The following is a 16026-nucleotide window of genomic DNA, read 5'->3' on the forward strand; positions in this document are numbered from 1 at the left end:
CCCTTTTCCCATCTTTTTAGACTCCTCAAGGACGTCTCTTCCAGGCTTGGTCAACACTCGACGGTTTTGAGATCAATCCCCTTCTCACATGGACTGCGGCCGGTGCGTGTTGCTGGCTGGAGATCCCTTTGAATTGTTATTCTGTCAACATCTCCTCCCGACTCTGCTGCCACAAAGGGAGACGGGACCAAGGAGACGGGGACGACGTCGGCGACGCGGGAAACAATCATATTCTCTTCAATACCTCTGATTCTTTGATGAACTGGTTTTTCTATACTTCTCTTTGGCGATACCCCCTTTAGGATGGTTGGTGATCCGGGCAGGAGCCTTCACACTTGTGATGATGCTTCATGACCCTGGATGAAGGATTGACGTTTGGAGTATGGTTTTGTTTGATTCGAAGGGTGGAAAATGATTTATATGAAAAGGAGGATTGGTGATTAGGTTCTGGAAAGGAACCGATGAAGGCCACTTGGCTCTTCCAAGTAGATAGGAGCAATAGACATTGTAAGCTCAACGTTTTGGTATCAATATCCGCGAATGTTTGGCTGTCGGACCACTCGGCGACTGTTGGCCGACACAACGTCTACTTGTCGGCGTATCGACTGTTCGCCTTCTATCGGCGACTTGATCCTCGGCTACCATGGAACTCATGGTCCGATGACTAATTTGTCCGTTGTGAAAAGGCGCAAAGCGACCCTTGCAAAGGCGTTTTGGTGTTGCGATGGATCGCCTGTCAGCTGCGAGGGAGCTGATTAAGGATATTGTGCCAGCTTCTGATTGGCCAGTCTTTCGGATGCCACCCGGGCTCGGGCGGGTCGCATCGGCCTTTTCCCCCGAATTTCTGCATGGGCTTCTGCAGCCACTGAACCAGCTTTTGCTCAACATCCCCACGAACGCCTCAACGGTCTTTTTTATTCCTCCCCTTCCTTGTATAGACAAGAGGTCGGTTGCCTTGTCTCGATATAATGGCATCGATAGCTCCCTCGCTCAAGCGGGCGCATGCCCCTCTCCGAAAGGCCCTCACCGCGTCTTCCACCATTCGAGCTTTCGCCACTGTACCTCCGACATCGAGCGAGACCACCAAGCCCAAGCGAAAGAGCTACTTCAAGGATACCACGGTTGCCGAATTCTCAGACTTCTTGGCCACCTCGTCGCCTGCGCAGCCGCTGTCGCCCGCAGAGGCATTTACTCTTCGAACCGCCGAAGTCGGCCCCGAGGGCAAGAAACGGACGATTACGAGATTGCCAGAGTGGCTCAAGACGCCCATTCCTGCTGGAAACGATAACTTCAAGAGCATCAAGAAGGATCTTCGAGGATTGGGATTGCATACCGTCTGCGAGGAAGCTCGATGTCCCAACATTTCCGAATGTTGGGGTGGTTCCGATAAGAATGCCGCCACTGCGACTATCATGCTCATGGGTGACACGTGCACCAGAGGATGCCGCTTCTGTAGTGTAAAGACGAATCGAAAGCCCGCCGCATTGGATCCTCACGAACCCGAGAACACCGCGGAGGCACTGGCTAGGTGGGGTCTTGGATACGTTGTCTTGACCAGTGTGGACCGAGATGATCTGGCGGACGGCGGAGCACACCACTTCGCCGAGACAATCCGGAGGATCAAGCAGAAGAAGCCGTCTCTCCTCGTTGAGGCTTTGACCGGCGATTTCCGTGGTGACCTGGATATGGTCAAGGTTGTGGCTGAGAGTGGACTCGATGTCTACGCCCACAACGTTGAGACCGTCGAGGACCTCACCCCATACGTGCGAGACCGCAGGGCCACTTTCCGACAGAGCCTGAGTGTTCTAAAGCACGTCAAGGAAGTCAAGGGCAAGGAGGGTATCATTACTAAGACCAGTCTGATGCTCGGTCTTGGCGAGCAAGAGCACGAGGTTATGGCCGCGCTTGAGGGTAAGAAGCCAGTCTTTTTGAAATGAACTCAGCTAACAGTTGTAGACCTTCGTAAGGCCGACGTCGATGTCGTCACCTTTGGCCAGTACATGCGACCAACCAAGCGTCACCTCAAGGTCGAAAAGTACGTCACCCCTGACGAATTCGAGATGTGGAACAAGAGGGCTCTGGATATGGGCTTCCTGTACTGCGCCAGCGGACCTCTGGTGCGCTCCTCATACAAGGCCGGAGAGGCTTTTATCGAGAACGTCCTCCGCAAGCGTTCGGGCGAGAAGGCCATGGCTAGGGGAACCCTTGCCAAGGCTGTTGCACTGGACTCGGAGACTCGATCGTCCATCTAGGGCTACTTTCATTATAAAATTACACTACATAATCACGGGTTATGACCACGCGGTGGCCGCATCGGATGGCGTTCATTGGATAGGGGGGTTGTCTTCAACTAGAAAAGCACGGCCTTCAACAAGGCTGGGTGTCACATACTCAACACAATCACTTGCCCGGAATGGGTTCATCAACTTCATCTCGATTTCTTCATTCTCAGTGAGCGTCTGCCGGATACGCGTCATCATTGTGCTGAAGGTGTCCATGCTACACTTACACTGTCCCCTGAGTTGAGGGGTTCGCAGATTGACGGTGATCTGGTGGAGGTGCACAAAACCGTTGCTCGAATAGGTTGAGAAACAGTACCACTGCATGTGACTCTTTCATCTGACAGAGAGAAATACAAGATGGATAAAGAGAAGAGTTCCATTGCCGTGATTGAGGGGATTTCCAGGTCGTTTCAATGCTGGTGCCCAAGGAAGGTACAGGTCGCTCCCACGACTACATTCTAGGAAGGAGCATCAACCCGCGCTTGCCTCAAGCATCAACTCAACTCGAAAGCACCTGGCATCTGCACATTTTCTATAATATTTTCCAACCTCACTCTCCAAGCTGACTTTTCCTCCTTTCGACCTACCCCTCTTTCTACCCTCTCTCATCTTCGTCCTTCGTTATGAAGCTCAAGGCGGCTCTCGCCCTTGCTCTTGCGGGCACGGCGCACGGAAGATACTGGCTCGAAGATATCCCACACCTCGGAACCGCTCCATACTACCCGGACAAGCTATACCAAGTCTTTCGCAACGTGAAAGACTATGGCGCTGTCGGCGATGGAGGTGTGTGCCCCTGGTGCTGTTCAGGTTCTGGCTTACAGCGTATCTAGTTGCCGACGACACGGCGGCGATAAATGCTGCCATCAGCGCAGGCGTTCGATGTATCTCAGGAGTTTGCAAGGGGAGCACGATCTCGCCAGCGCTCGTCTACATTCCTTCAGGGTAAGTTGCTCGAGGAAGTATTCCAGCATGCTGTTGACTTGGATAGAACCTACCTGATCAGCAACTCCATCATCGATCTATACTATACCCAGATTGTCGGCGATCCTAACGACCGACCGATCATCAAGGCGTCTCCCGCCTTCTCCAAGGAAAGCTTTGGTCTGATCGATGCGAACCCATATCTGTGGAACGGCGCTCTATCCTGGAACTCTACAAATGTCTTCTTTCGACAGATCCGCAACTTGATCCTGGACACCACAGCGCTCCCTCCCGAGTTCCCAGCTGTTGGCATTCATTGGCCCTCTTCCCAAGCAACATCCATCACCAATTGTGTGTTCAGGCTGTCGACTGTTCCGGGCAACGCTCACACTGGTCTGTTCATCGAAGAGGGATCCGGTGGCTTGTTGAACGATCTATACTTTTACGGCGGCGGCAATGCGACTGTTCTAGGAAATCAGCAGTTCACGGCACGCAATCTTTGGTTCTCCAATGCTGATGTTGCCGTTTGGATGACCTGGAACTGGGGATGGACCTTCAAGAGCACCGTATTCCAGAACTGCCGCGTCGGTATCAAGATGGACGATGTATCGAAAAGCGTTGGGTCCATCACGCTCCTTGACAGTTGGTTCGAGAACATCGACACTGCTATCTCGACAACACGTACCGACCCAGGCCCCGCAGGAAGCGCAGGGTCTCTGGCGATAGAGAATGTCAACTTTAAAAATGTCAACAAAGTCCTCGTTGGTCCTGAAGGCACCGATATGGTGAGTTCTATGATGAGGCCGGCAGCTGAATCTGTTTTTGTGATGGTGAGTACCGTCGAAGGAAGAACTTGGAGTAGGCTGACAGTATCAGGGACACTATGCCGACTCTCGGGGCATGTTTGATGCAACAGGCTACTACGCTCTACCATCGCCTCGGGCTGTTAGCCTTCTTGACCGCAATATCTATCTTGAGAGATCAAAGGTGAGTTGAGTATCTGTTTCAAGGCGCTGCTAACAGAAACAGCCCCAATATGAGCAGGTTCCAAGTATCTTTTTCGTTTCAGCCAAAGCCAACGGAGCTTACGGAGACGCCTCTCACGATGATACTCAAGCCCTCAACGCGCTATTCAATTACACAGCAGCCAGCGGACTCATTGCTTACCTCGATGCTGGATACTACATGGTCACCGACACCATCTATATACCTCCGAATGCCAAAATAGTGGGAGAGGCCCTTGCGTCGATCATCATGGGTACTGGACCCAACTTTCAAGACGTGGAAAACCCTCGGCCAGTTGTCCAAGTCGGTCGTCCAGGGGACGTTGGTCAAATTGAATGGTCCGACACCATTGTCTCAACCCGCGGCGCAACAGCAGGCGCCATTCTCATTCAGTACAATCTTTACAGCCCTGGTTTGCCATCCGGCATGTGGGATGTACACACTCGTATTGGCGGGTTTGCGGGAACATACCTCCAGGTTTCTGAATGTCCAGCTCTCAAAGCCACAGACACAGTCCAACCAAAGTGTGTGGCTGCATATATGAGTCTACACATCACAGCGTATGCTGGAGGCTTGTTCACAGAAAACTGTTGGTACTGGGTTGCTGATCATGACCTCGAAGATCAAAAGTACCAACGAGTTACCATCTATGCAGGACGGGGTGTACTCGTCGAAGCCCGGAGAGGTCGCATCTGGCTCAGCGCAACTGGATCCGAGCATCACGTTTTGTACCAATATCAACTCGTCAACACAAGGGACGTGTACATGGGCCACGTACAAACAGAGGAGGCATATTTCCAGCCTCGCCCCGTGGCCCAATACCCCTTCCCGCTTGTGCCCATCCTCAGCGACCCTGACTTTGGGGCAGACTGTCAGAATGACCCTGTTCCTGCGGGATGCAATATGGGATGGGGCATGAGAGTCATGAACTCCAGCAATGTGGTTATATATGGAGCGGGGCTTTACTCATTCTTCAACAACTACAACGACTCGTGTGCGAGCAACAAGTCTCCGGAATTTTGCCAGGAGAGGATCCTGAGTTTCGCGGGTTACAATGAGGGAACAAGAGTCCTTGGACTAAGCACGGTGGGTACCAGGATCATGTTGGAGCGCGATGGTGTAGATTGGGTTGAAGCGATACAGAACAACAGCACATTTGCCGACACATTGGCTCTGTATCAGTCATGAGTATTTAACTACCTATAATGTCCCCCGGCCAGGTAGGAAGCGCACACATAAGGTGTACATAGGGTATCAAGTGCCATACCAGTCATTTAACTAGAATCCCAAATTCCCCGTAAAGCAGTCAATGCAATGAAGACAGCCTCATCTGTTCTGATGGTCCTGCTGCCCTGGTTGGGCAAAACGTTGATCCAGTGATCAAACAGCTCCTTTGTCTTGGAGCCTTGAATGTCCATGCTGCTTAGTTCCTCATCATTCATAGATGCAAACTCGAGACCACGCGGGCCACCGAATACAATGAGCAAATGGTTGAAGTTGACCCGTTTGCCATGAGGAAACGCCCTGGAGGCTGGGACTCCACGCTCCGAAGTGCCAATGCTGATGTCATAGCCATTCTCGTACGGGCACTCAGTGAAGACGCCGGACAGAGAGTTGGCCTTCCGGACAGTGTAACCCCAGTAATAGCCACCCTCGGTTCTTGGAGCGGCTGGGTGAACTGGCTCGGGGTATTGGGTCTCGTCGTCGGGGAACTTGAGTGTGATCCTGGTCTTTGGGGGGATCTCTTCCTCAATCTCAACTGGCTGATCCAACCCCACTTCGACAAGAGTTCCAGAACCCGTGCTTGTCTGACCGGCAATCGTGACACCCTCGCGATACGAAACCCACTCCTTAGGATGGGGATGATGCGGCATGTCGAGACTGGGCAGCAGCGCGGTGAGACGCAGGTTGGGATGGAGAGGGAAGAGAGTCTTTCGCATAAAGGGCGGTGCCTCTAGGTAAGAAAGAATGTGGGTGAAGAAGTGGCATGGGTCGGTGTCTCCAGTGTAACTGTTCGGGTCCGTTTGGCGAGGTCGGGTAGAGAGGGGAGAATCGTCAAAGACGACGACTTCATCGACGGAGAAAACGGCGAGGGCACGAGCAATTCGACCTGGCTGGGTCATTCGCTGGTCGGCAGTAGCGAGACTGAATGGTCAGTAAAGAGATTGATACAAGAATTGAGATCATACTTTGTAAGGACGCTACTAGGAATTGCGATGGATACTGTCCATGGTCGGCCGCCATCCGTTGGGTTGAAGGTTGCGGATGGCTTGAAGGACGTTGTGTCCTGGCCATTGTGACCGGTTTTCCGCTTCTGCTGAAAGTTAGATATACAACGACACTGGTTTCTTTGATAATTGACTCACCTTGGACTTGCGCTCGTGAAAAGACATTTTGATGATGGTATCTAATCTATGGAGCTTTGTCCATGTTCAGTGAAGCTCAAAAAGTTATTGCATGGATCCGGCAGAATTTATCTGGGGTCATCTACCGCCTGCCCGATCTGGCTTCAGAGCACATGCCTGCCTGCGCTTGGTCAGCATCACGACCAACGGAGCGATACGGATGATCTGGCCTTCATCTTGAAACTCATTCAACAACAACCATCGCAACCATGAGCGGCCCTATTAGTATCGGTTCTGAATCGGAGTGGAGCAGCCTCCTCGCAGGCACAAATGTTGTCATCGCAGACTGTACGTCAACCCCCTTCGATGCCGCGCATCGTCACTAACACGCGCAAGTCTACGCCGACTGGTGTGGTCCCTGCAAGATGATCGCGCCGACCTTTGACAGCCTCGCCAAAGAACACTCGTCCCCTCGAAAGGTGGCCTTCGCCAAGGTCAACGTCGATAGCCAGGCGGGCATCGCGCGAACCCAAGGCGTCTCAGCCATGCCCACCTTCAAGATCTTCCACAACGGCAACTGCATCGAGACCATCCGAGGTGCCAACCCCCCGGCGCTGACGGCGGCCATCAACAACGCTGTCAAGCTCGGTGGCGCGACCAAACCCGGCGACGCATTCAAGACACCCGGCCGGACGCTGGGCGGAGATACAAAGTCGGCCTCACTGGCCAGACGGTGGAGCCTGAAGAAGCTTATGGATATGTTTATTACATTCTTCGGACTGTACTTTGTGTCCCTATTCTCGGTACGTTACTAGAAGGAACTGCAGGACGAGGGTGAGTTACTAACAGGCTTCCAGCTCGATTCATACAAAGCGGCCGAGAAGAGCGTGTTCAACCTATACCGTCAACCCACAGTTTCGAGTGGAGGGACAGTGGGTGGAGCGTCGAGGCCTGGTCCTCCAAGGTCTACATTCAAGACTTTGGCAGATATTGGTAGTGATTAAGCGATGAGCATGGCGTTGGCAAAGGTTTCATTCATGGGCGTAATAATTATATCGATAGTCAAAGGCATTAGATCAACACTGATTTATAAACCATCATTCCGGAGCTTCCATACTCTGTCCTGACTTCTTCTGTATGAGCCTGCTCATGAGTGCGGCCATCATGATTACCACTTACATCACGTGACTACGCGTAGCGGCGAAAAAGTTCCAGACGAGCTTCCAACCTCAACCATCAACCCCAAAACTTGTACAATACAGAAAATGTTGTCAGCAAGGGGCATCCGGAATGCCTGTCCGAGGTGTAGTGTTTCTTCTTCATTAGTTTCGACTCGTTTTTACACCCATTCCGCTCCTTCCCTACGATTACGACGAATTTCTCCCCTCCAAGCATCCCAGTCCAATAAGAGCACAGCAATTACACAGGCTTTTTCGACTTCAAGATGTTTGCGACAAGAGGCGGTGGCCCCGCGCGCATCGCCGGAGGAGATTGAGCAGGTTGTCCGAGATGCGAAGCAGCGATTCAGAGATACCTTGCCAAAGGGATATCTCAATGACGAAGAATATGCCCTCTACGAACGATTGTACGGTGCACCCTTGCGAGAGACTAGGCCCGAAGATGTTGGTATTCCAGAGCACGCCGACATGGGGCCCGAGCCCCCACGACCGGATAATGAGGGTACTATACTGCGGGAGATTGAGGGAGGCGAATTTGAGGAGATCGTCTATCAAATTCCCCGTGAGGAGGGAGCGGAAGACGAGATCGTGGACGAGATCGTGGAAGAGTCTGACGAGGAGCTGCCGCAATCCGAGCTAGCAGACTTGGCCATGGAAGAGTCACTACATGAACCTCCAGGGTATGTCGACCTAGTGGCAAGGAATCAACGAGAGTACGATGCGATGCAAAAATTGGCCAAGGATTTCGAAGAGACCCGACGACAACAACAAGAGGCAGAGGATAAAGTAGCGGCAGAGGAGGAGGAGCTTGCAGAGCATCTGGCGGAGGCAGAGGAAACACCTCAGTGGCCAGAGGAGCAATGGAGGGAGAGAGTGTCTGGTGAAACTCTTCGATTCCACCCTCTTTCCATTGAGGGTCGATTCCATGGCAGTCCCGTTGAGATTTCTCTCCCGCGGGACGAGCTGATCATGCCTATCCGAGACCTTTTGCAGCGAACACACATTGACCATGTCAAGAGCGCAGCTGAAGATGCATTTGGTGGCGCTGGTCTGCCTTTATCTCCTGCGACGCCCGAAGGCAAGAGGAATGGCGGGCAGAGAGCTGCTGGCATTCACGCAGATTCCCGACACATGACCGAGATCGAGGCGGATGCTTTCATTGCAGGTTTCTTGCCACCTGCCTATGCCTCCGTTGCGGCTACACTACGAGAGGTCCGGAAGCGAGTTGGAAGTGAGTGGCTTCAGTCCAAGCTCAAGGACGGCACCGGCCTTAGTGTTCTCGACGCGGGATCCGGTGGTGCTGGCTTGATCGCTTGGGATGAGATTGTGCGAGCAGAGTGGGATCTGCTAATTGAGAATGGCCAAGTCAAGGGATCTGATCCTCCTGGCAAGCGAACAGTCGTGGTTGGATCAGATCGTCTACGACATCGCGCCAAGACTTTCCTACACAACACCACATTTCTTCCTCGACTGCCTGATTATGAACATTCAGGAGAGATGCGTGGCCAGCATCTGGATGCAGGAGACAAGCCGCAGGCTCGAAAGAGCTACGATGTCATCATTGCGTCTCACCTCTTCCTCAAGGAGCAGCAGGATCACTACCGACAGGCTATCCTCAACAACCTCTGGAGTCTACTGAAGAAGGATGGTGGTGTCCTGATTGTTCTGGAAAAGGCTCACCCTCGGGGCTTCGAGGCTGTGGCTCATGTTCGTGACACAGTTCTGAAGCAGTTCCTTCTCCCTCAGTCGGGACAGTCTGAGGTTTCCCCTGAGGACTTCAACCCGGCTTATCAGCGCGAGAAAGAGCCTGGACACGTCATTGCTCCTTGCACCAACCAAGGAGTGTGTCCCATGTACCAGGCCACTGGCAAGAGTACTGGCCGAAAGGATTTCTGCCACTTTAACCAGCGATTCGTGCGACCTACATTTTACACTCGCATGCTCGGAAACAGCCAGGACAACCAGGGCGAGGTTGAGTTTAGCTATGTTGCTCTCAGACGTGGCGTGGCCAAGGAGAGCCCCTGGACTGGTAAGCAGGCGACAGAGGAGGCTTTCAAGGGATATGAACACTCAGAAACAAAGCCCGATATGCAGACGCTACCGCGAACAATCCTGCCTCCCCTGAAGCGCAAGGGTCACGTCACTCTGGACCTGTGTACCCCTGAAGGCAAGTTTGAGAGATGGACGGTGCCCAAGAGCTTCGGCAAGGCGGCATACCACGACGCCCGCAAGGCACGATGGGGAGATCTTTGGGCGCTTGGAGCCAAGACGCGAGTTCTCCGACAGGTCCGGGCGGGCAAGGGACATGACGACGGCGGCAAGCGAGCGGGAGAGGGCAAGAAGCCCAGAAGAGTCGAAATCGTCATGGGTCCCGGGGGCATCAGTGCGAACGAAAAGAATGCACCCCGAGAGCGACGCGGCAAGAACAAGCAGGACAAGAAGAGCCGGTTGCTCAAGGAGATCCTGGAAGCGGAGGAGGAAGAGGAGAAAATGATTGCCAAGCAGATGGATGAGGAGGTGGAAGCTGAGCTAGAGGAGGATAGCAAGAAGGGGCGTTGAGAAAATGTATCACCAATGTAAAAGTAAAATGTACAAAATGGGGGCATCAGGTTGGGGTATGACATGAGGCGTTGGATATCATGATAGATCTCAACACAAGCACAACACAATGTAACGACATACTTTTGGACCTTGTTTTCATCCCATCTCAAGTATTCTCGAGACTAGATGCCGGCGCCGTTGTGGGTCCCCCCCCCCGGACACTACCAAAATTTTCCTCCCGGGTCCGGGATGCGATCTTGAGCGGGTTGTGCCTCCTACTCCCACCACATTCGAGCCACGCCCGGTTAGCTCAATCGGTAGAGCGTGAGACTCTTAGAAATACCATCTGATGGTATCGAGTACGCGATCTCAAGGTTGCGGGTTCGACCCCCGCATCGGGCTGTTCCTATAATTCGATTGCGAGCAAATTGCGAGGCTTTCTCTTTTTGCTGTGGTGTTGTGTGGTGTGGTGTTAAGGTGGCCACGTGATGTAAATACCAAGATCACGTGATGATTCTCTTTTTGTCCCCTGTCATTCCATCATTCTGTGTCCCCCGTAACCGACAGCTCATCATCCCAATGCTAGGGTCAATCACGAATTTGACATCTCCTATCTTTCAGCCGCTATCATCACGTTATCATGGTTCATGCATCTCCGATTGCGGGCCGCGGAAGTCGGCGATTGCGTCTTTTTGCGGCAGAAATTCTTTTCTTCCTCTGCGGCCGCCCGACAGGCCGATAACGCCACGAGGGACAAACGCCCCGCGGAGACTGAATGGCGTCAGTTTGTGCCAATCAGAAGAGGTTGATTTGGGTTGGAGGTGACCCGACTTGGAGGGGTAGAGGGGCACCTTTCAATGGGCAAGGGTCTTTTTTTTTTATTGTGGTTGTCGTGGGATGTGTTACTTGGGGAGCTTGTTTATAAGCCGGACAAGTCTCGCAATTACGGCGTTGGATGGTTTTTGGAGGTGTCTTTTGACTTTTTGGCTCTTGTCTTTGACTGATTCATTTCAGCTGGTTGATTCAATATTTCCCAGTTTGGGGTCTCGTCATCAAAATGGCGACAGCTTCACCCACTTCGCTACTCGCCGCTCTCAACTGCAGAGACAACATCCACCTCGTGATCGGAACAAACCCTCTCGCAGCTACTCGATGTGGCCAGTCACTCAATGCTGGAGCGCGACCTATCTTGATTGCCCCTGAGGGTGCAGAGCTTCACTATGCTCTGCAAAAGAGGATAGATGAGGGTCTTGTTCAGTGGCACAAGAAGACCTTTGAGGATGCCGATTTGCTGCGACTTGGTCGCGAGGAGGTTGACGGTGTTGTCGATGCCGTCTTTGTTACTTCGGGGCCTCGAGATCCCTCCAGTAAGTCTTTCACGACAAATAAACATTAATTGAGGCTGACAGTCCAGGTCTTCACATCGCCGCCCTTTGCAAGCGAAACCGCATCCCCGTAAACGTCGTCGACGCTCCCCAGCTCTGCACATTCTCCCTCCTCTCAACACACTCGGACGGTCCCCTCCAGATCGGCGTCACAACAAATGGTCGCGGCTGTAAGCTAGCCTCGCGCATCCGTCGTGACATTGCTGCTTCTCTTCCCGCCGACCTCGGCGCAGCCTGCTCACGTCTAGGTGATGTGCGCCGGCGCATCCACCAGGAGGACGCACTCGGTGCTCAAGACGATCCTGCCTCCCTCGATGACTCTTTCGATCAGACAGCTCAGTTTAACAAGCTCGTCACAGATGAAGATGCCAAGAATAGAAGAGTGCGCTGGTTGAGCCAAGTTTGTGAATATTGGCCTCTTAAGCGACTGGCCGCCATCACAGACGACGATGTTGAGGTCATCCTCAAGTCATACCCCGGAAACGGCCTCGATATCAAGCGGGACCCCGGTACTCCGGAGAAGCGCATCGGTACCATCATCCTGGCCGGCAGCGGACCCGGTCACCCAGACCTCCTCACCCAGGCCACTCACAAGGCCATCAAGTCTGCCGACCTCATCCTCGCCGACAAGCTCGTGCCTTCTGGTGTCCTCGATCTTATCCCTCGCCGTACTCCCGTTCAGATTGCCCGCAAGTTCCCCGGCAACGCCGACCGTGCCCAAGAGGAGCTGCTCGAGATGGCCCTTGCCGGCGTGCGCGAGGGCAAGACTGTCCTCCGCCTCAAGCAGGGCGATCCTTACGTCTACGGCCGCGGTGGTGAGGAAGTGGCATACTTCCGCCAGCATGGTCTTGGTGATCGCGTCTCTGTTCTCCCTGGTGTCACCAGTGCCCTGAGCGCACCCCTCTTTGCTGCTATCCCTCCTACACAGCGCGATGTCGCTGACCAAGTCCTCATTTGCACTGGTACCGGAAAGAAGGGCAAGCCCCCTGCGCCACCAGAGTATGTGGCTAGCCGTACCGTAGTCTTCCTGATGGCTCTCCACCGCATCAACGGTCTTATCCGTGAACTCACCACTCACATCGAGCTTGAGCCTCTTGCACCCGCCAATGAAGAAGCCGTCTCAGCCCAGCCTCCTCCTCCCCCAGAACCATCTCAAGTGTCCCCAGTAACGGGCGAGAGCAAGCGTACTCTCTGGCCGCGCAACACACCCTGTGCTGTCATTGAGCGAGCCAGCTGTCCAGACCAGCGAGTCATCCGAACAACACTCCAGCACGTCGCTGAAGCTATTGAGACTGAGGGCAGTCGACCACCTGGTTTGTTGGTAGTCGGAAGAGCCTGCGAGGCCCTGTTCACGCCGGAAAAGGGCCGCGCCTGGGTTGTCGAGGAGGGATTCAGGGGTATGGAGCTGGAGGATTTCACTGTTGGTCTTGAGGCATTGCAAGCATGAAACTGTTGTTTACTGGATTATAAAAATGCGGAGTTTGGGCATAGCGTACGGTAGCATTGCTGGAGTTTGATAGAATTGAAGCCCTGTTTTTGGCAAAGAGCCTTGGTAATCCATGTTGGTATCCTACCTTGTCACGATACTCGAGTACGCTTGGCGTCAGGTGCAGCGCTCTCTCAACGGATCACGACAAGGGACATTAGTTGTGCCCTCATTCTCAGGGCAGGAGGAGTATTCTCCGAGTCAAATCCAACGCCAACTCACCCAATAGATATTATACAAGATGAAAGCACACTCGATAGCACAATCTCCCATGTGAAGCCCAGCCCGTCTCCAGGAGCATCCACTCACATTACTCGACGTCGTTGAGGCTCCGGCTCGTCCGCCGTAGATGTAGCACGCCTCCTCGTCCCTGCCACACCCGCAGGCGCTGCATGTTGGGCATAACCCTCCAAGAGTATCAGCTCGCGATACTTTTCATCACCCAGACACCCCCGCATGGCCTCGTTCCGAAACGGCGCCACGAGACTGTTGAGCTGCTGATACGCGTCTTGCCACTTTTTTACCTTGAGCTGATGCTCCCCTCCTGTCTTGGTCACGACCAAGGTGTAAGGCGACCTGGTTTGGGTTGTCTCTATCCTGAAGGAATAGGTATCACCCAGTAGTATCTCCTCAATGTGCTTTCGACGCTTTTGGGAGGCAGGAAACTCCCAGGTCTGCATAACAGGAGACGCGAGAAACGTCCTCAACTCCCAACAATCAGAACACGCACAGCCACGCGCATCATAAGTCCAGCCATTTGGCTCAGCGGGGAACGGAGGCACGGTAGTACGGATGAAATCCCGTATCAAGAGTTCAACAAGTTCTCCAAACTCTGGCACTGGCACAGCCTCTCCTCTTTCAAACAACCCAGCCAGATGTTTGACGAGACCTTCCATGATGGCGCGTGATCGGCCGATGTTGCGAGGCCATGAATGCCGTGACTTGGCCAGACCCGCAGAGGTCGCTGCGAGCAGGTTCGAAGCCTCTTGGGATAATTCGCCAATGTGACAGTCTCGGATGCACCCCACAAAGGGGAGGAGGACGGGTTCAGGGGTTCCCCCATTGTAGCCAAAGTCCTTGATCCGGACTATGAGCTTGTCAAAACCGTGCTGAATAATGGTTCGACACATGGCGCCTGCGTTCAGGAACCCGGGATCACTGCTATGTAGCCACAGAGCACGCAGAAGATTAAACAAGAACGGCCTGCCAGCATGTGCAGCGATGTTGGGAAGAAACCTACCCAAAGTTAGTCAACTCTGGTCCGAACATACTTGAGACGAAACTAACCGGTTCAAAATCCAGTCCGGCTTCTCAGATCGTTCTCTGATCCAGTCGAGGGCCAGGCTACAATCGAAAGAGTCCCATTTCTGTTCCGTCTCCATCTTCAAGTCCGACACATCCAACACCCATGCATCAAGGGACTGGGCTAGAGCCACATTCTCAATACAAAACTTGAGACTGGCACAGCTCTGTCGGAAATCTTGGAAACTCCGTTCTGTCAGGGGGCCGAGCCTGGGGATCATCAGTTAGCTAAATAGCCACATAATGGCCAGCACGTAGATACACCTACCAGTCGTTCCAATTGACAGTACTTCCCTTGTCAAGATACTCCTTAACCAAGTGTGGTTCAAACAGCTTGGCCACTTGCATTGAATCAAAGTTTGTTGCAAATGATGTAACAGCAAGAGTCTTGTTATATAGAGCCATGTCACCAGACTCCAAAGTCAATTCAATGATTCTTTCCACGGCCACGCCTCTCAGCATTTCACCGGCTCCGGAAAGCCTAGTCATCATGTCCAACAGGGCCTGCCTAGGCTTTGGATCATCTGGAAACCTCTCCATATCCACGGTAAGTATGTCGAGGACGTTTTCCACAGCCTCTTGGCTGAACCTTGTGCTGCTGTAGTAACCGACAGGTTTCCTGAAGTCGATCAAGTCAACGATGTTCTCCCTGGGGACAATAAGAGCAGCCGTGTCGTTGATTCGGCGAGAGTATTCCCCTTCCTCACAAGCCCACTCAGGGTGGTCCTCTATATCATCGCTATCAGGCTCGCGAAGCTCCAGGTTATATTGAGAGAAGCCCAGCATCTCCTTCTTCGCGCTGAAGCTGCCAGATATCGGTAAATCGTCGCCATCATGTGTGTAGACTGCGTCAATGGTGTGAGTCACGGCTGATACTTGACCGCAGTCCTCTGTTATCTCGTGGGTGACTTGTGCGAACAAAAAGTAACAACCCACTTCCGGACAAATGTCACTGAGAAACTGACAGACGGTTTGATCGTGGCCTTTTATTCCCTCGAGCGATGCGGGATGGTCTCGATGGACAAGTTGACATTCGCGCCCTGATGCTCTGATGGAAGGAAGATGACGAGCGTGCCAATGATATCGGTCGTATCCTCTCTAGGAGAGTCTTGTCTCGGGATTGGCCCTGGTCCGTATAGAGTCAAATATCGAGGCACAGACGAGACGCCTCCAACGTCGAGAGTCTTTGCGATATCACCTGCGACAATCTGCAAGAACCCGGGCCATGCTGGGTTGGTCAACTGGAACTGTGTAGGGTCCAACTCCCAAGCATTACCGATCGGGGCTTGTCGGCAGTGACTCTTGATATCCTGAGCCGCTTGCTCATTGAGAGGTAACGGAACGATGGGATTCCCTTCAATTTTCAAGCCTGGGTTGATGAACGACGGGTACTGTTTGAAGGTGGCGATGCCGCCTATCTGTTGGATGTTGCTCAACGACTCAAAAAGCCTTCTTTTCCATTCGCCCACAGACACTCGAGGAGCTTCAGAGTCGCTATCATCAGGGATTTCGATGATAGTAGGTGGACCTGGCATGATGGTTTTGATGAGGGAGACGCGTCATGAATGATGTCGAGTCGAG

The 16026-nt window shown here is 53.1% G+C and overlaps 6 protein-coding genes across 6 annotated transcripts; 4 read left to right on the plus strand and 2 right to left on the minus strand.

Moving 5' to 3' along the window:
- Positions 1 to 951: 951 nt before the first annotated feature.
- On the plus strand, positions 952 to 2430 carry NECHADRAFT_66689 (uncharacterized protein). The gene is made up of 2 exons (XM_003046114.1): positions 952 to 1911; positions 1957 to 2430. Exons 1-2 carry the CDS (start codon positions 969 to 971, stop codon positions 2250 to 2252), a joined length of 1239 nt encoding a protein of 412 aa, XP_003046160.1. The 5' UTR covers positions 952 to 968; the 3' UTR covers positions 2253 to 2430.
- A 475-nt stretch (positions 2431 to 2905) lies between these two features.
- NECHADRAFT_32673 (uncharacterized protein) lies at positions 2906 to 5396 on the plus strand (the record flags this gene model as incomplete). Its single annotated transcript, XM_003046115.1, has 5 exons — positions 2906 to 3065; positions 3113 to 3224; positions 3271 to 4033; positions 4080 to 4190; positions 4233 to 5396. The coding sequence occupies 5 exons, from the start codon at positions 2906 to 2908 to the stop codon at positions 5394 to 5396; spliced, it is 2310 nt and encodes a 769-aa protein (XP_003046161.1).
- An 86-nt stretch (positions 5397 to 5482) lies between these two features.
- NECHADRAFT_76727 (uncharacterized protein) lies at positions 5483 to 6601 on the minus strand (the record flags this gene model as incomplete). Its single annotated transcript, XM_003046695.1, has 3 exons — positions 5483 to 6353; positions 6398 to 6522; positions 6575 to 6601. 3 exons carry the CDS (start codon positions 6599 to 6601, stop codon positions 5483 to 5485), a joined length of 1023 nt encoding a protein of 340 aa, XP_003046741.1.
- Positions 6602 to 6822: 221 nt separating this feature from the next.
- On the plus strand, positions 6823 to 10290 carry NECHADRAFT_103523 (uncharacterized protein; the record flags this gene model as incomplete). The annotated part of the gene is made up of 4 exons (XM_003046116.1): positions 6823 to 6901; positions 6950 to 7356; positions 7411 to 7507; positions 7880 to 10290. The coding sequence occupies 4 exons, from the start codon at positions 6823 to 6825 to the stop codon at positions 10288 to 10290; spliced, it is 2994 nt and encodes a 997-aa protein (XP_003046162.1).
- A 1039-nt stretch (positions 10291 to 11329) lies between these two features.
- On the plus strand, positions 11330 to 13104 carry NECHADRAFT_32349 (uncharacterized protein; the record flags this gene model as incomplete). Its single annotated transcript, XM_003046117.1, has 3 exons — positions 11330 to 11639; positions 11687 to 12774; positions 12835 to 13104. The coding sequence occupies 3 exons, from the start codon at positions 11330 to 11332 to the stop codon at positions 13102 to 13104; spliced, it is 1668 nt and encodes a 555-aa protein (XP_003046163.1).
- A 344-nt stretch (positions 13105 to 13448) lies between these two features.
- On the minus strand, positions 13449 to 15231 carry NECHADRAFT_76730 (uncharacterized protein; the record flags this gene model as incomplete). The annotated part of the gene is made up of 3 exons (XM_003046696.1): positions 13449 to 14379; positions 14431 to 14655; positions 14714 to 15231. 3 exons carry the CDS (start codon positions 15229 to 15231, stop codon positions 13449 to 13451), a joined length of 1674 nt encoding a protein of 557 aa, XP_003046742.1.
- Between the last annotated feature and the right edge of the window lie 795 nt (positions 15232 to 16026).

The sequence above is a fragment of the Fusarium vanettenii genome, assembly GCF_000151355.1.
Source record: "Fusarium vanettenii 77-13-4 chromosome 2 genomic scaffold NECHAsca_18_chr2_1_0, whole genome shotgun sequence".
NCBI lineage: Eukaryota > Fungi > Ascomycota > Sordariomycetes > Hypocreales > Nectriaceae > Fusarium > Fusarium vanettenii.